A 17,963-nucleotide genomic window follows, 5' to 3' on the forward strand; every position below is an offset into this window, starting at 1 on the left:
TGGCGAGCAATGATAGAAGGCGTGTTGATGAATTGACACTTATGAGTCGTTCAGCAACACTTTTGACTCTCTGATGTATGACTCAGACTCTCTGGACTAAGCATTCGGTTTGACGGTAATTGAAAATGCTATATACCTGATTGACCTCGGCCGGCAAGTTCAAGACTTGCTGGCTTCAACTGCTACTTGACCGCGCCAAACCACTCATCAGACTGTCCTCGGGTCCGAGCGTTCGTGATTATAGCAGCCGAGCGCCCAACATCAAGAACGCGACTGACAGCCATGCAGCCACTCAAACTCTCATCAAGTGATCTGACCAGCCAGGAAGGAGCTCAAAGGATGGCAATGCAGCAAGGCGCAAGTCAACTTCAGTCATGTGTGCTGGATGCGGGCGAGGCGTCAGCTTCCTATACCGGCTCAATAAGTCACAATGAGTGCTGCGCTGCTGTTCGGACTTTGACTCCTGGCTGCGAGGTCTCGCGACTCTTACTGCAGGCAAAAGCGCAGCTTGCAGCAGGGCTTGCGCCAATGCATGCAAGGTCAAGCGCCTCCGCGACCCTTCGTGACTCATGCAGCGCGGTCGCGGTGAGTCAAGTCAGCACTCACACTGGCGTCACAGTGCGCTGATGCTGTGAATCTGTGAGCGTGAGCTGCAGCCCAACTCTGCGGATGTCTGCTTGCTCCTTGGCAGAAATGCTCGCGAGACTTAGCTCTCATCGTACCCGGCTGGGACCGCGTGCTGTTGAGCGGGGCTGAAGTCAAGCACATGGATGGTAGCGGCCAGGATCCGAAGGCACATGCACTAGAACGGTCTCAGAATCTCGCCGCATCGCATGAATGCAGACCGCGGCTGTCCTTCAGCCCCCCCCTCCCCCCCCCCCTCTTCCCATGGCCTATCTGCGGCAAAAGAGCAGCCTCGTACGTACGTACAAGCAACCAAGCAAGCAGCAGCAGCAGCTGCTGCTGCAGTCTCGCCGTTGACAGCCGCGAATGGCCAGCTTGGCGCATCGCTGCATTCTCTCCCCAAGCACCGATTGAGCATCTTCATTCTCCTCGTCCATCCACATTCTCGCTCGTCTCCTCAAATTCCCAGTTGTGTCTGCTCGAAGCTGTACTCTGCCGCCTCATTCTTCCACACATACACTCGCAGCAACTTCCACCCGCTCCATTACAGCGCCAAATCAGCACCCCTGCTTGACGCAGCCCACGCTCGCTCGGCTTTGCTCGCTCGCACCAGTTGCCAACGCACATCCATCCGCGTCCACCTTAAAGTCTACTGCGCTCCTCACCGACGTAGCGACTCTACCCCATTCCACATCCATCCCTCCCGACCCTGCCCTCGCCCTAGAAGGACGTCGCTTCAACCCTCACGCAATCTTGCAAATCTTTCGTCTTCAAATCACTCCCACACACACCCTCTCACAACTCTCGAGGCAATCCGGCTAGACCTCCTAGCTAGCACAGTAGCATACAGTCACATTTCGTGCACACGATTCTCACCAACAGCTTCTTCTCACACCAAACACCACTCGCAACCACATCACCATGAAGTTTACTCTTCTGCTTTCCCTCGCCGCCGTCGCGCTGAGCGCTTCCGAGGCTGTGGCCAAGCCCAACTCCGTTTACGACATGGACCGTCTCCCCAGCGGTATGATGCTCCCTCGTCGTAGCCGTCACCCCATCTCTGAAGAGCGTCGTCGCGCCATGGTCGACGCCTACTTTCAAGAGCACCCCTTGGAGAGGCGCGCATATGAAGACGATGCTGCCCCCATTCGTAAGCGCAAGGCTTGCAAGGCCAAGACTTCTAGCGCGAAGAACAAGGCTCACAAGTCCAAGGCCAAGTCTGCCTCCTCGAGCTCTTCGGCTGCATCCTCGGGCAAGGTCAAGGCCGCCGTCGGCGAGGACAAAGTGGCTGCCAAGACCAGCTCAAAGTCAAAGACCTCATCCTCTTCTGACAACAACGACAACGGTGGCGGTGACGACAGCAGCAACGACGCCAGTGGCGTCGTTGCCGGCATTGGCAAGGGTCTCATCGGCATGAAGTTCGCCGGCGCTTGCTCTTCGTCTGGCGCCACGAAGTCGGATCCCAACGGTAGCATTGATTTCCTCAACTGCGGAATCAGCAAGTCTAACCCGAACTCCAAGTGGAAGGCTCCCAAGGTCACTCTCAAGGATCTCAAAGTCATCAGCGCCGATCAAGCTGCCAACACCGCCGCGTTCAAGGCTTGCGCGAAGTACGAGGGCTCCTTCAAGTCCGCCGAAAAGTCTTCCGGTATTCCTGCCGTCGTGCTCATGAGTTTCGCTATGCAGGAATCCACTTGCAACCCGAGCGTCAAGGGTGGCAACGGCGAGATTGGCATGATGCAGCTTACCCCCGACAAGTGCGGCGGCAAGAACTGCTGGGACGTCACGACCAACATTGCCACTGGTGCGCACTACTTCAAGGACGAGATTGACAGACGTGGCGGCAACTTCCTTGCAGCGCTCGGCGCGTACAACGGTTGGCAAGACAACCAGATGAGCTATGCCAGCGCCACTTCTCAACAGTACGGATGCCACGCTCAAAACAACCTCGACTACCTGATGCAGATGCTCAACTACTGGTTCCAGGGCAAGATGGGCTACGAGTACAAGCACTACAACAACCTTGGATCCTGCTAAAGGGAATCGCGTCAATACGGGCTTGCCTATTGAACACTGCGGTTGATCCGCGGGTCTTCCAAATTCAGACTGCTCCTCGACATTCGCTCTCGGTGTTTCACATTCTCTAATAGTTTCTCTCCCCTCCAAGCACGCAAATGACACATTTGGCTGATCTTCATGTAGACCATCTCTGGCAAATGGAATGCATACGCGCTAGCCGCGGACCGGTCTCATGATGGTCGTCGATCGATTCATCTGGACGGTCCGCGCGTGTCGATACATCAAAAGTCGTCTGAATATTCTCGAGTGCGGATACCGGTCTGAAGCCTCAGAAAGCCCCGGTGATAGCACTGAGTCGAAAGGGGCATGTCTGCGAAAACTTGCAAAGTAGCATTCCCAGTCTACTTGATCGTACAAATACACTGTCCGACTCTCAACTCGTATAGCAACGAGACATTAAATGCCGTAAGAGCGAACGACGGAAAAGCTGAAAGAGAGTTTTTGGGAAGCGTTCATCAAGGTCGAAACTTCTGCTGTGCGGAGGTTGACGCTTGCGTAGTCGAGCAGATCAAGTCGATTGTGTTTGCCCAGCTGGGAAGGGTGCGCATGTAACGTCAGCCTCCTGACTGTTTACCGAGTCGGATGAATCTGACATCTGCGGTCTTCATCGAGCAGACTCACGCTGGTCTGTCGCAAAAGCAAAATGACTCGGAAACAGTACTTGTCCATAGACCTGTCCTTGAGATCCTCGATGATGACTTTGGGACCGGGCGGTCTTGCTTCTTCTTCATCGTCGGCTAATCCGTACGGCATGAGCTTCCAACGACCAATCGCGAATCCTTTGGAGCGAAGTCCAGGCTCCATACGACGAACCGTATCGGCTGGAACGTCTGTGGTGAGCAATGAAAGGGCTCGACCATCTGGCAAGAAGCGCAATGAGCGATAAAACTCCACAAGGTGCAAAACGTTGACCCATCTGTTCTCCGCGTTCAGCCCTTGCCTCGTATATCGACACGAGGCAATGTAGACGCCGTTCAGACGCAGGCGGGGTTGATGCACGAATACATCTCGCCAGTGTCGCCCACCGTGCATGTCGAGCAGGGAATCATGGTCAGTAGCTTCGGGCAGTTGAGGCGGAAAGTATGTCGCCTTGACGATATCTCTATCCGAAGCAGAGACGCGGTGTTCAGCGCATCGTCAGTGGAGCAGTACGCGGCCTTGATGGACTTACTTCCAGACGCCTTGCGAGAAGGTCAGGCGGCGTAACGTCGCGCTCGCGCGACCAAGCTGCTCGACGCTGGACCAGTCCGCTCCAGCCAGGACCACTCCAATACCACGTTTGCTTGGAGGCTCTCCAGATGGCACAGCCGGTATTCGAGCGCCTCTCTTACCACTTGGCGCCGCAAGTTGAGCAATGATGTGCAATAGCACCTCATCCGGCACACTGCATATATGAGAAGGTGCCTCCTCGTCCGCGGGAGTGAACCGCGCCCTGAGAGAAGGTTCGACCGCCTCGTCTTCCTCATCCTCATTCGGCGGAGCCAGCGCCAGCTTTTCCAGAAGTTCCGTTAACGGAACCGGCGAAGCTTTCGATGCGGATGGTGTTAGCGAGGCTGATGTCTGCAGCTGCGTTGTAGGGTTTGTCGAGTCGATCTTTCGGCCATGAGTCGTCAGTCCCCGTTTAGCTCGCTTCTGCGCAAAGGTAGGCGGCATTGTGGTGCTATCTGAGGGAGCCGCATCGGGTCTGGAGCTGATGGATGCTGAAGCGGCTCGCTCGTAGGACTTGACTGCATCCGACGTCGAGGTGTCCGCTGCAGATCGCACGGCATCCGACACTTCCTTGGTTTGAAGCAAAGCATCTGTTGGCTGCGCTATGCCATGCTCGTTCGCATCCTTGGAGAGCAAGACAACACCTCTCTGGAAGAAGCGGTCGACATCATCATGTAGCTTGAATGCTCTGCGGTAATGCTCAATAGCTGAAGGCGCGGCCAGTCGCAGGTAGATCATGTCAGAGTCGATGCTTTGTGACAGAGCCGCGAGTGTTATAGCGCTCACTCACCCTGCGAATTGTTGCCTCGCTTCTCTGCTGCCACCGCCTTCGCGTAAAGCTTGATACCTTGCTCGATACGCGCTTGACCATCCGGAGTGCTGAGATCCTGAGCATCCTGCTTGGCATGCTCAGCGGCGCGCTTAGCCCTCGCCGCAGCCAGATCGGGAGCTACGGGCTTCTGAGTGGCGATGGTATCTTCGACCTCATCTAGTTGCGCAGCAGGAGGTTCTCGCCGCCAGATTGTTGGTGCTTGGGCGGCTTCTGGCACACCCAGCAGGCCTGAAGCGAGGGATGGAGAATGTGGGCGGCTAGAGCTCCCCTCTTCGTCCTCCTCTTCGATCAAAGAGCGATCTAGCTCATCATGGTGAGACAAATTTGCAGCCACGCGTCCTTGGTCTGCGTCTGGGGCACATTGTGCTGCCTTGGCTGTTCTGCGAGCCTCCTTCGCAGGGAGAGCAGTGCTAAGCACCGCAGCTTCCGATTGTTCTGCTGCCTTTCCCAAAGGGATCTGCTTAGACAGACCATCTGGACTCGGCGAGCTCGCTGTTGCCTCGCTCTGACTGGCGCCTGCAGTTCTGCTCTGAACCTCTTTGCGCCACTGCTGCCTGAATGCTTCCAGCTCCGCGTTACCTTCCGTTGGCGCAATCGAGTGATCAGCAAGCTTTGATACTCCAGGCGTGACGGATCTGGAGATGTCCGTGGACGTTGCAGGCGTGACCCTCGCTGTGGACGGAGTGGAGAATCCGCTCTGACCCTGCTCCTCGCCTCTCTCACTCGGCTCGCTTGGCATCCTGATGGCGGAGAGAGATGCGCCTCCACGGGCCTTGGAATGTCGCAAGTATGGCGTTCTCCCACAGTTTGTGAGCCACTTGAAGCTGTGCAGCACAAATGGAGGTCAGAAACGTGGCTGAATCTCCTCCGCTAGCCACGTTTAGGCATGCTGGGTATGGGCAACTCTGACTCCACTCTGGACTTCGCATTGCATCAGGCAGATCACGTGGTTCGCGATCAGTACGCGCATGGCTTGTGCGCAAGAGTAGTGACGCAGGCTCCATCTTTGCATGCTTGGAACCATCAGCGTCAGCTAGACAGCTTCTTATTACGACCCCTCACCTACACAACCCACAGCTTGCACGGCTTGACGAGGTGCCAGACACAAGTACACATAATCCTTGCACACGATTCTTGATATCTCAATCCTGGATCTTGACCACGCTTGACGAGTCAGTGAGCAGGCATCTCGAACGAACACCTCGTGAGGGGATCCTTCTGGATTGCACCGTCTGTCAGGTGTATCCTTCAAGCCCGCCCTCTCTTCCCAAGAGGAGGTCTCCGCATCACTTTCCACCAAGATTGAATACTGGCATTCACTCCTCATCACCATCAAGGATCGCCGCGCAGATGAGCCTAGGATCTTCCTCCAGCTTCAAGCTGTCTGCACAGCTGGGCGGTCACAGCGGTGATGTCAGAGCGGTCGCTGCGTCTTCAAGCACGCCCATCAAGTTGCTCTCAGCTTCCAGGGATGGCTCAGCTCGGGTCTGGACACAAGGCTCCGGCGGACGCTTTGACGGAGAGCCTGCTGTCCTCACAGCGCACACTGGCTTTGTCAACTCGGCCGCATGGCTACGGACTGGATCGGGATGTGAGTGTCCTACGGGCCAGTCGACAAGAGCTGCAGTATGGTCAGACTGACACATGGTCCTTGCAAATCTCCAAAATGTACAGTGGTGGCCCTCACCGGCGGGCAAGACGGCATCATCAATGGCCACTCTTCAGATCCAGTCTCTGGCGAGATCAACAACGCTCCGGACTACATGCTACTTGGTCACCTCTCAAATGTATGCGCGCTCAATGTGTGGCAGGCAGAGAAAGATGAGGAAAGCTACCTTGTCAGCGGCGGCTGGGATCTGTGAGTATTTGAAAAGGGTCGCTTCCTCTGTCTGCCCTCTGACGCTGGTCATACCCCTCCCATGTTCTGCCTGGCAGCACTGCGAGGGTGTGGCGAGACTTCAAGCAAGCTGCAATTTTAGAGGGAGCTACGCAAGCGGTTTGGGCCGTACAGCCCATCGGTCCTTCACACGTACTCACTGCCAGCGCCGACAAAATCATTCGCTTGTACGCGTTGCCCGGGATAGCAGAAGACATCGACGATCCCGACAAGGCTCCATCAATAGAGCCTTGTGCAACTTTTGTCGGGCATGACGATGCTGTTAGAGCTCTAGTATCGCTGGACTCGAATCGCTTTGCTTCTGCAGGAAATGATGGGTCAGTGATTCGCATCCGAAAGCTTGGAGTGGCATCTAATGTCTGACGCTAAGTGTCTCGCCGTCTCTACAGCAACATAAACGTCTATGATTTGCCGGCACCATTGCCAGGAGGCAAACCCTTGTCGAAGCCTATCTCTCCTGTGGCGACACTCAGCGGGCACACATCGTTCATTTATTCGCTTAGCAAACTCCCGTCTGCCGAGATTTTGAGCTCCGGAGAAGACAGAAGTGTCCGAGTGTGGCAAGGTGCGTTCTGGACTCCAATTCGCGCCTGAGAGAGCGTGCTGAACCTAAATTCCATCTTCACACCGACATGCAGGAACAGAAGCTGCGCAGACAATAACTGTCCCAGCGATTAGTGTTTGGGCGGTGACTGCTCTGCCAAATGGAGACCTCGCTTGTGGAAGCTCTGATCACGTTGTGAGGGTATTCAGCCGCTCGTCCGAAAGGCAAGCGGACGCCGAAGCGCAACAAGTGAGTGCATCTGCGTCTTGAAGCGCTGAAATGGATCGTCATACTCATGTCCTCTGCTTTTGACAGGCCTATGACAGCACTATTGCTGGCCAAGCTTTGAACAAGACTCAGGTCGGAGATGTTGAAAAAGACTCTTTGCCGGGTTCGGAGGCCCTTACGACTCCAGGAAAGAAGGAAGGGGACGTGAAAATGATCAAAGCCGGCGCGCTCGTCGAAGCGCATCAATGGACCCAAGGGCAATGGGTCAAGATCGGAGAGGTAGTCGGCGGCGTCGGCTCGGGCACAAAGAAGCTGCACGAGGGCAAAGAATACGACTATGTCTTTGACGTGGATATCGCCGACGATGCGCCTCCCCTGAAATTACCTTACAATCTCACGGACAACCCTTTCATTGCAGCTCAGAAATTCTTGGAGCGTAACGAGCTGCCGATGTCCTATCTCGATCAAGTCGTCAAGTTCATCGAAAGCAACACAGAGGGGAAGACGCTGGGTCAAGGAGCATCAGAGTACGTTGACCCTTACACTGGCGCGTCGCGCTATCAAAGCAATGCCTCTGGCAACGCTGGTGCTTCTGGCCCTGGCGGCTACACAGCTGGCTCAAACGTCGACCCGTTCACACGGTCGGAGACTGTCAGCAAGCCTAAGACGTCGATCCTTCCACAGCGAGCGTACCTCGACTTCAAGAATTTGAACACTTCTGCAGTCAAAAGTAAGATCACTCAACTCTCGGACGGGCTGAAGGACCAAGGTGTGAGTGATGCCAAGGGTTCCTTTTGCGACGTAGCTCACATCACGCTGTCCCTCCGTCTTTCTACTGCAATAGTCTTTGTCAGCGCCTGAGCTGCAAACGATTGCCAAATTGCTAGACTCCCTGGCAAGCAGCGGCTCCGGAAGTGGGCCACTCGACTTGGGTGCATTGGAAGTCTTGCTGCAGCGCTGGCCTTCAGACTCGCTTCTGCCAGTTCTCGACACGTATCGCGCAGCTGTCTTGCGGCCCATCACAACGCCCCGCGAAACAGCTGCTCAAATTGTGCTGGACGCTGCTCGATGGAGCGAACCATGGCCTTCTGATGCTGCCCAGGCTAAAGCTCGCGACACAAATTCGATGCTGGCTCTGCGCGCGATTGCGAATTTGTGGGCCAATGCGACCAAAGAGGAGCGAGACCGACTTGCTGGCCGCGTTGAGACCGTGAGTATGAGCTCGAGCTTGTCCACGTGCAATGCACATGTTGACGGCTCAAGCGCCGTCATACTGCACAGGTCATCGGGCTATCGCGCAAGAGCAACACGTTCCCAAAGCTGTCCAAGAACGCTCGGGTGGCGTACGCCACGGTTGCACTGAAGTAAGTTCACGTTGTTTGCCGTGCCCTAGCCCGCGTTGCAACACCCCTAATGCTGCTTCTCACGTTTCTCTAAAAGCTACTCTGTATACCTCACGTCAAACCTGGGCTCGGTCGCCTGGGCCGGCGCGCTGCTAGATCTCCTGATCGATATTCTGTCGACAGAATCTGGTGAACCCGAGGTTGCTTTCCGGGCTCTTGTTGCGTTGGGCAATCTGGTGAGTGCGCCATTGTGAGACCAAAGATAGGGCACGGGACCCACGCGCTAAATCGCTTTCACAGCTCGTTTCGAAGTCGTCTGGTTCGCTACCTGTTGGCAAGACTGCCAGCGCCAAAGCTGCTGCGCAGAAGTGGCTCAATGCAACAGGCGACGACCGCGTCAAACAGGTCACACAGGAAGTGCTCGCCAAGACACCGTGACGAGCAACAGCATGCAATGCATTGTCCTAACCGTGCGTGGTGCTCAAGTAGTGAGAAATTGAGCAGAGATTCACATCTTCTCCGTGCTGCTGCTTGGCACACTTGAGAAACATAAAAGCGTGATGGGCCAGATAGCACTGTCGTGGGCTGAAGCGCCACTCAGCGCCAACAAATTTTGCCGGAAGAAGGCGAATTTGCGTACGAAGCGCTGACCAACAAGGCTCAACCTAACCCCGACGCCATGCTGTTCGCCGAGCACCTCGCCAATGAAGGTGTCTCGCAAGATATATCGCAGCCGGACCATGCAGAGCCTGATGTTCGTATGTCTAAGTCTGAAAGGGGCGCGCGGGCGCCCTGGTCCGGCTGGGAGAGTTCGACCTGTATCGCACTGTCTCACGTCCCTATTTGTGCTCGCTATCATCTTTCTAGCTTGCTTGATCTTGCCCTGGCTGCGTTTTCTGCCCTCATCCTTTGCTGTCGGAAGGTCAATGATATCGACACCAATCGCATGAGGAATGAGATGACGAGCAAGAAGTATTGAATGGCATACCGCGGGACGCTCATGCATCACTCCTCATGCTCCGTGCGAGCTGCAGACGCAGCATGGCCCGTGCTCCATCACCCTTTGGCACGCAAGCAAGCTGCGCATTCGTGACGGCAGGGGGGACAGCGGAGCAGCAGCGCGCGAGGAAACGACTCGCTAAAACCACTGACTGCCTGCTCCAGAAGGACCAACACCACACTCACACTCGCAAATTGCTGAACCACGCCATCATCCCCTCTCCAGACGCGTGTGCACGCTCTGCTACTTGACAAAGACGGCCTCGCTCGTCACCTCTGGAGCTCCGCAGGCAGAGTCTTCTTCTGCTCTTAATTCACGTGCACCTCACTGCTTCTGAAACAATGGCGACTGTTCAGCACATCTATCCTCCCAACCCGACCACCACGCGTGCCTCTTCCACGCCCATCGCTTGGGATGCGGTCGGCAAACGGCTGGTCTATCCGTGTGGTCGCTTGGTGGTCTTACGAGATCTGATCTCACCAACAAAGTCCAAGCTGTACGGCCAACACACCACAAACGTCACCGTCGCGAGGGTAAGCCCGAATGGCTACTATTGCGCAAGCGCAGATGCGGCCGGAAATGTTAGGGTGTGGGACCTGGCGGGCGAGGAGATGATCTTGAAGTTGGAAAAGAAGGCGCTGTCTGGGCCCATCAGAGATTTGGCTTGGGACGGTGAGAGCAAGAGGATCGCCGCGGTCGGAGAGGGCAAGGAAAGGTGAGCATGCGAAAGTACGCGCGGACGAGTGGCTTCGTATTCGGCGAATACAGAGCAAGGGCCTACTACGTCTGCGATGCAGATCACTGGCTCAGCTCCCATAGAGTCAGAAGGCCGAGCTGTGCTGCACATAAGCGCACAGTGTATGCTCTCTCTTCGTTATGGAGACACCTAACTCAAAACCGGGCCTATGGTGTTGCGCATAGATCTGACTATCACGCTGGCTTCGAAGCTGCTTCTTGCGCTTGGTCTCACACTTCCATCCCTTGACGCACAGCTTCGGCGCGTTCTTCCTCGCAGACTCGGGTTCCTCGTGTGGTGAGGTGACGGGACACAGCAAGGCGCTCAACTCTGTCGCGATCAAGCCACAACGACCCTTCAAGGCAGTCTTGGCTGGCGACGATAATGCCGTCGTCTTCTACGCCGGGGTCCCCTTCAAGGTGAGCCTCTTTGACTGAATTCTCACAGCAGTAGCTTTGAACAAGACGAGCGAAGGCGTTCCAATGTCTTGTTCAGTCGGTCTGAAAGGCTTGGAGTCAAGAGGAAGCTCACGTGCGCTTCTCTCCTTACTTTTCAGTACAACTCGACGCAATCCGTGCACACTCGCTTTGTGCAATCCGTCAGCTATGCGCCCACCGGCACATTTTACGTCAGCGCAGGCTCTGACGGAAAATTGCAGCTCTACGACGGAACGTCGGGCGAGCCCACCGCAGCTTTGACCGACAGCGCAGCAAACGCAGCTGGTCAAGCTCATGCCGGTACCATCTTCGCAACGAGCGTCTCTGCCGATGGTTCCCTCGTCGCTTCGGCAGGAGCAGACGCTATCGTCAAAGTGTGGGATGCAGCCACTCAGAAGCTCAAGCACGCTTTCGATTTGAAGAATGCGAGTGGCGGCGGTGCTAATGACCAGCTAGTCGGCGTCACTTTTGCGGACAAGGGCGAAGCTGTAGCGCTCGCTCTCGGGGGTGCTCTACACGTCTTGAGATACGACGAATCGCCCTCGTCAGCACCAAAGACGCTGCACGCTCCTACACGCGCCATAGGGACCGGGGCATTCGCTGTGGTTGATGGCGAGCTTCTGTCCGGTGAGCATGGCGCTCAATGGGCTAACAAGGGGATACATTGCAAGTGACGCAGAGCTGATCCATCGCATTCTTTCGTCTCAAAATCAGGGTCATTTGATGGTCGCATCGTCAGCACTTCTCTCGATGGTCGTGTCAAGCAGATCCAGGCGACGGGAGCTGCAGTGACTGGAATTGCAGCTGCTACCCCGAGCCTGGCTTGGGTGATTGGTATGGACGACACAGTCAGGAGGTATTCCAATGCCGCATTCGAGTGAGTGGCTTGCAATCGTGGTTGCGCGCCCGCACCTAGTCGCTTGGACTCCTAATCCCGCCGTCATGATCCGCTTGTGACGCGCACAGCTCGACAGCAGTCGGCACTTCTGGGCAAGCGCGATCCCTGGCCGGCTCCAGTTCTGTAGCTGTGGTAGCCACCTCGAACGGAGTGGACATTCTCAACGGATCGCCAGTGCAACGGCATCAGCAAAAGCTAGACTTTGATGCGACGGCTGTGGGCCTTTACTCGGACGGTCAAGTTGTAGCGATTGGCGGAGAGGACGGCAAAGTAAGATTGGGGTCCGTCGCGAATGGCGCATTCAAGCAGACCGCTTTGCTCGAGAATGGACGCAGAGGCGTGACGGCCTTGGCCTTCTCGCCGGATGGCTCCCTTCTGGCTGCAGGAGAAGCTGGCGGGCGCATCATGGTGTACGACGTGAAGGATGCCAAGGTAAGGAAGCACTGCGAGAGGACCCTTTGCACTCGTGAACACTTCACACTGATCATCACACATTGGTGATTTGACTTGCCTCGCATCGCTTTCCAGCTCAAGTTGAACCAGTGGACCAATCACACGGCTCGCATCAGTGCCATTGCGTTCTCGCAAGATGGCAAGCGCGCCGTCTCTTCCAGCCTGGACACCAACGTCATCGTCTGGAGCGTCGACAATCCTTTCAAGCACGTCGCAATCAAGAATGCGCATGCAGGCGGGGCAAATGGTGCCGTATGGCTCGACGCTTCCACGGTCGCGAGTGCGGGAGCGGACGGCAGCATTAGAAGTGTGAGTGCTGCCGCTGAGTCGGTTTGGATTCGCGTGTCCGCAGCTCACACGGCCAGTCTCGTCCGTGCCGCTTGCAGTTCAAAATCCCTCCTGCGCAATCCTGAAGCAGTTTCGCATTGCGCAATGGGCAGCGAGGCGTTGGACAATGGAGAGGAGAAAATTGCATGTCATTGTCACTTGTCCCGTCATTGTCCGAAGGGTATAATGAGTAGCGGCAGGAGAAGAACTTCTCGCCATGAGTGCGGGTGATGACTTGAGCCACTTGCGAAATCCAGAAGTGAGGCAGTGAAAGACTAGAGCAGGGCAAGGGCGTGGAAAGATTTCTTGGAAGCGGAGCGCGGAGAAGATGACCCGAGCACGCGATTCTAGCATATAACGCATTTCTCATCATCCTGGTCCATTTGAAAGCAAAGCCAGATGAGGTCAGCGCATTGCGCAAGAGAGAGAATCTGAGCGATCCTTCCTTCAAGGCTCACCTTTGCCTTCGTGGGAGCGAAGCCCATTTCCTGGAAGCTCTCGTACACCTTGACAGGGGCTTTGGACGGCGTACCACTGTTGGGTCCGGAAAGATCTTGAGGAGGTCCGGCGCTAGGTCTCCCGGCGGATGGTCTAGCTGACGAGCTGGGCTGTTGAGACGGGTAAGATGGTCTTTGCTGAGCGGGCAAAGGCGCATTGTTGCGGGGTGGAGTGGCAGTTGGCGCGTATGTCTCCGCCAGCGAGTAGCCCGAACCGTGCCTGCCTGGCTGATTCGTTGCAGGAGGCGGCGCAGCTCCCCCGTGCTGCTGTTGTTGTTGTTGGGGCAGACGACCTTGCTGCTGTGTCGGACCGCTCGGGATGCTTGGCACAGCAGCGGATTCGCTTTGTCGTCCAGCTCTTCGTCCGCGTCCTCCTGCTTGACTAATGGGTGCACCTGTAGTCTCCTCCACCATCCGCATGGTGCGCTTCCGCGAAAGATCGTGAGCAGCCTGTCTGCCTCCTCCTCCTCCTCCTCCGACCGCACCACCCGCTTCTCCCGATCTTCCGCTTGTATTACCTTGGGCGGCAACGCCTGCATTGTTGCCGCCTTGCGCTCTGCCACGGCCAGCTCGATCGGAGAGCATTTTGGCCTCGGTACGTTTGCGCACCAGCTTGGCATCGATCTGGGCTTCGTGCTCCACCCTAGAGAGCACAGCAGGTGCAGGGCCGTCGAGCGCTTCTATGCGCTCTTTGGCATCCGTGTTGCCCTGCGTAGCGGCCTGGTCGCGCAGAAGAACAAAGATTGTCAGTATGGCCAACGCTGCGATCCTGGCACAACGCAGCGCTTTGCGCTCACCCGCTTGTACCACTTTCTCGATTGATCCACATCCTTTTCACAGCCAACGCCGACTTCGTAGTAATATCCCAGAGCAAATTCTGCGCTGGCCAGACCTTTGCGAGCAGCCTTTTCGGCAAAGGTGAACGCCAAATCTTCGTTCTTGTCGAAGCAGCCATCAGCGCCGCACAAGAACCACTTGGACAGGGCCATGTCCGCCTCGATCTCGCCTCCCTGACTGGCCAAGGAGTAGTACTGCACGGACAAGAGCGGATCAAAGGGGCACTCCAGCTGAGCATACTCGTACGACCATCCAGCCTTGTACTGAGCTGGAGCAAAGTTGAGGTAGGCGGATCTCTCTACGCGCCTCCTAGCCTCTGACTGAAGAGTGGCTGGCGCGCGAGGATTGCGGGGATCCGGCGTCGGCTTCAGAAGGTGCTGAGGTATCTCCACGTGCGAGAATTCGCCTGGTGTCGCAGCGCATTGGTCAGCCCAGAAGCGATGCGATAGCGCACCGAGAGCAAGACCAACTCACCAGCGAGGAGCATGCCGTATATGTATGCTGGCTGAGGCGTGTCCAGATCTGCGGTGTCGGCTGCCTGTCGAAGCAGCGCAACGGCGCGAGTATGATCCACGGGCAGATTCAGCTGTCCTAGCAAATTAGCCATACCCATCCGATACACACATCCCGTATCAGATGCGTTGACACCCCTATTGTATGCATCCAGAGCTCGCTTGGCGTCATTCAAGACTTCGTAATCGCGACCGATGCGGAACCAGCTGGGTGCGTATCCCATCCTCGCCGAAAGCTCAAAGTCGTTGAAGGCGGATTTGAGATCTTTGCGTAGATATGTCGGGAATGCGCCACTGGCTTGCAAATCGCCTCTCAGGTACAGCGCTTCGACATCTGGAGGGTTGATGGACGCTCTCCTCATAATCTGCAGCAGGATAAATCGTATTCAGTGAATTTTTTTTCCCCTCTCCGGATTGAACGCGACCGCCTCACCAAAGAGATGGCTTCGTCCACATAGCGCACGAGCGCAGGGTCAGATATCCTCGTGCCATCGTGCTTTCTCTCGACGTACTTGACAACCTGTTTGGCCCACTGCAGCTTTTTGCGTTCATCGCCGCTCGCCATTGCGCGATCTCTGATGTTGCCTAGAGAGCCAAGATCTGGCAAAGGCGCATTCAGCACCTGGGGTGCGCCACCACCACCACCACCGCCCGGATTTTGTTGAGCAGATGATCCGTTATGACCTGCTCCTCCGCTAGCTTCGCTCGCGCTTGCTCTCCTGACTCCCGCCTCGTGGTGTCCCGCTCCCGGTCCCAAGCCTAGCTTGTCGAATCCGGGCACAGGATTGCTATTTCCACCGCCCAGACCTTGAGGCATGCTCTCAGAGTGAGACACGGAGAATGTTCTTGATCCGCCCTCAACATGCTGACCGGCCATGTGTGAGGGTAGAGCAGAAGGGGCTGGATAGCCACCAAAGGAAGGAGCGGCAGATGCGGGTCTGTGAATCGTCGACGGTTCTTGCAAGCTGTGATAACGTTGATGCTGAGAAGATGGCTGCAGGGCCGCACCGTACTGAGGCCGTTGAGCAGGACTGGGAGCCCGCATAGGTTGGGAAGGCGCAGCAAATCCTCCTACATGACGCTGTCCAAAGCTCTGCGCACCATTGCTGATGATTTGACCGGGGGCATAGCTAGCTCGATGAGCTTGAGGTTGGACGATGGAAGGCATAGGAGGTCCATATGCGCCAACACCGCCACCGCCTGCTGATGTTCTGCCTTGCTGTCGAAGCTGCTGCTCGCGTTGAAGCATGCCTGGCGGTTGAGGCGGTAATGGCGGCGGACCTTGACTATGACCATTGCTCTGATGAACTGGAGGATACGGTCCTGAGCTCTCTCCGAATCCCGTCGGTAAAGGCGGAAGCATGGGAGGGCGAGACATTGCGGCGGTGCCGTCTCTCGATGAGGCGTGGTGCTAGAGTTGTGGTATGTGTACTGCAGCAGTTTCGTGATTGCTCTACACGAGGTGACGGGGGTTCAGCTCGGAAGAGCGGAGCAGCGCAATGTGCAGAAATGCTCGCGAGCAGTAACTGGCGAGGAAGCAGGCGACAGCAGGAGTAGCAGAACGGCGCTGTCTGAATGGCTGCTTGAACACGCTGTCGATCCAGGTTGAGAAGGCGGACAGAGATTCGGTAGTGGAAGCTTTGGCAAGGAAGGTTGGTTTGGACTTAGATATGGAGGGGACAGAGAGGCGCGGACTTGGGGTACAGCTAACGTCGCCCTCATATGGATCACGAGGTTCCGATCACAGAACAGAGACAAGGGCAGGCGAGTGCCAGATCGAAGCCTCAAGTTTTCGAGGATGAGATCGATGCAGCGGCTAGCTCGGTCGCGGGCGGCAGCACAGCACCGCGTGCAGGACACCATGTGCGCTGTGCCATTCGTGCGGCGTGCGGCGTGTGCGGCGTGCGGCGTGCTCCCTGCTGCTGCTGCAGGCTGTGCTTGCTGCCTTTGCATCGCTCCGCCCAGCAGCATGCAGACAATCACGAATCTGAACAAAGCCTCTGCTGCATTGCTGCTGCTGTGATGCCGATGCGCGATGGGGGATGCATGATGCTAAACTGAATACATCAGGCGGTCACGGCGAGTCGTAAGTGCTGTATGGCTGTGATGTGTAGGCATCACTTGATACACGCGTACGCCCGCGCCGCGCGCTGCGCATCGCTGCTGTTTCGCCGCGCCGATGCTCCCTTCTTGGCGCAATCTGAACACCGCGGCGCGGCAAAGAGCATCAGCTAGCAAAGCGCTATGCGCGCAAATAAGCAGCCGTCATGGCAGACTTGATTGACTCGGACTGTCACGCCGCAACCACTGAACGCACACCTATATAGAGCTGATGAGTCCCATATACGAGGCATCAGGCACAGCATTCACCAGTCGCATTCGCATTCGCGTTCGCGTCTCCGTTCGTAATCTACGATTGCCCATATAGCTTGAGCTGTACAATCGGGACTCTGCATGACTCAAGACTCTTGATGGTAGAGTTGAGGCCGTTGAAACGTGGGACAGAATTGTGCCTCATAGAGGTGCTAGCAGTAGGTGCTGTGCAGTGCCCACAGCCGAAGCTTTATGCCTCGAGTGCGTGCGTGGCACAGCCTCCTCGCGCTGCTGGTCGGCCCATCAGCATCCAGCACGCGCATCCAAGCCAAGCTTCTCGATTCTTGCGGGTACCGTACTCTTGTGGTCAAGTGAGGTGTAACATACTATCAAATATGAATTATCATCATCAGAATCACCAATGTGATAAATAATACCACCGGTGTTTGCGCTGCTCATGCTTATAATTCCAGCTGCATGGGTGGACGCCAACCAGCAGAGTCAAGAGTCGTGTGCGTATCCCCATATGCAACGTCCACTCAAGGCTGCTCGATCGCGACAATCAGAATAGATGTTTGACTCGCGCCCTTGCTGTTGTCGTTGCATATAGCACAGCACAGCAAACTTCTTGAACAGGAAAGGTCCATTTCGTGATTCACATTCGTGAAGTTGTTCGTTCGTGACCCACGCGCGCGGCCAGCAGCGCCTCTGCACTCGTGACTCTGCTGACTGATGGGCGCGCGTCTATCTGCGTGTGCCTGCCTACCTGCCTGCCTCCGACAACATCCCCGCACGCACGATCTGCCCCGCGCTCAACGACCATCGAGCCAACCCAACCGACAAGCGTGACTGTGACTTGCATGGACGTCGTTGCCGCCTTTCTTCTTCTTCTTTTGATTCGATGATCCGCAGCTCAGCTGATCGCATCAGCATTCACTCACGCGGCTCGATCAACGTCATAAAGGGACGGCCAAGAGAGCCTACGCCAGGCGACCATCGCGCACTCGAATCCTGTGGAAATGTGCTGCCACGGATGCCGATTGAGTTGTCAGAGGGCGCGCGTTCAGCCCGCAGCATCATCGTCTTGAGCTGCAACCCGTGGTGACAGGGGGCAACACCTCGCTGTCTCCGCGCAGCATCAGGCAGCGACCGTACGCGTAATTTGAATGTGTTGGATCACGTGCAAACTAAGTTCGG

General features: G+C 56.3%; 6 protein-coding genes across 6 annotated transcripts; 3 read left to right on the forward strand and 3 right to left on the reverse strand.

Annotated features, from left to right (window-relative positions):
- Positions 1 to 2,052: 2,052 nt before the first annotated feature.
- On the forward strand, positions 2,053 to 2,661 carry IE81DRAFT_283405 (lysozyme-like protein; the record flags this gene model as incomplete). The annotated part of the gene is made up of 1 exon (XM_025511563.1): positions 2,053 to 2,661. A coding segment is annotated over one exon (609 nt), but the record flags the coding sequence as incomplete, so codon positions are not given.
- A 244-nt stretch (positions 2,662 to 2,905) lies between these two features.
- Positions 2,906 to 5,582, reverse strand: IE81DRAFT_322693 (hypothetical protein). The gene is made up of 4 exons (XM_025513717.1): positions 4,703 to 5,582; positions 3,875 to 4,619; positions 3,325 to 3,805; positions 2,906 to 3,234 (listed from the first exon to the last, which is right to left on the reverse strand). Exons 1-4 carry the CDS (start codon positions 5,481 to 5,483, stop codon positions 3,100 to 3,102), a joined length of 2,142 nt encoding a protein of 713 aa, XP_025370339.1. The 5' UTR covers positions 5,484 to 5,582; the 3' UTR covers positions 2,906 to 3,099.
- Positions 5,583 to 6,094: 512 nt separating this feature from the next.
- On the forward strand, positions 6,095 to 9,010 carry IE81DRAFT_289167 (PFU-domain-containing protein; the record flags this gene model as incomplete). Its single annotated transcript, XM_025511803.1, has 9 exons — positions 6,095 to 6,335; positions 6,419 to 6,602; positions 6,680 to 6,958; positions 7,031 to 7,206; positions 7,280 to 7,434; positions 7,501 to 8,188; positions 8,268 to 8,649; positions 8,718 to 8,777; positions 8,854 to 9,010. 9 exons carry the CDS (start codon positions 6,095 to 6,097, stop codon positions 9,008 to 9,010), a joined length of 2,322 nt encoding a protein of 773 aa, XP_025370340.1.
- A 39-nt stretch (positions 9,011 to 9,049) lies between these two features.
- On the reverse strand, positions 9,050 to 9,815 carry IE81DRAFT_99217 (hypothetical protein). The gene has a single exon (XM_025517814.1). It carries the CDS (start codon positions 9,760 to 9,762, stop codon positions 9,265 to 9,267), a length of 498 nt encoding a protein of 165 aa, XP_025370341.1. The 5' UTR covers positions 9,763 to 9,815; the 3' UTR covers positions 9,050 to 9,264.
- Positions 9,816 to 9,925: 110 nt separating this feature from the next.
- IE81DRAFT_300975 (WD40 repeat-like protein) lies at positions 9,926 to 12,808 on the forward strand. The gene is made up of 7 exons (XM_025512225.1): positions 9,926 to 10,471; positions 10,704 to 10,911; positions 11,049 to 11,556; positions 11,644 to 11,806; positions 11,896 to 12,259; positions 12,356 to 12,589; positions 12,667 to 12,808. The coding sequence occupies exons 1-7, from the start codon at positions 10,098 to 10,100 to the stop codon at positions 12,691 to 12,693; spliced, it is 1,878 nt and encodes a 625-aa protein (XP_025370342.1). The 5' UTR covers positions 9,926 to 10,097; the 3' UTR covers positions 12,694 to 12,808.
- On the reverse strand, positions 12,740 to 16,256 carry IE81DRAFT_365994 (hypothetical protein). The gene is made up of 5 exons (XM_025516972.1): positions 14,887 to 16,256; positions 14,416 to 14,818; positions 13,902 to 14,347; positions 13,066 to 13,824; positions 12,740 to 12,981 (listed from the first exon to the last, which is right to left on the reverse strand). The coding sequence occupies exons 1-5, from the start codon at positions 15,829 to 15,831 to the stop codon at positions 12,955 to 12,957; spliced, it is 2,580 nt and encodes an 859-aa protein (XP_025370343.1). The 5' UTR covers positions 15,832 to 16,256; the 3' UTR covers positions 12,740 to 12,954.
- Between the last annotated feature and the right edge of the window lie 1,707 nt (positions 16,257 to 17,963).

Source organism: Ceraceosorus guamensis, assembly GCF_003144195.1.
Source record: "Ceraceosorus guamensis strain MCA 4658 unplaced genomic scaffold IE81scaffold_22, whole genome shotgun sequence".
Lineage (NCBI taxonomy): Eukaryota > Fungi > Basidiomycota > Exobasidiomycetes > Ceraceosorales > Ceraceosoraceae > Ceraceosorus > Ceraceosorus guamensis.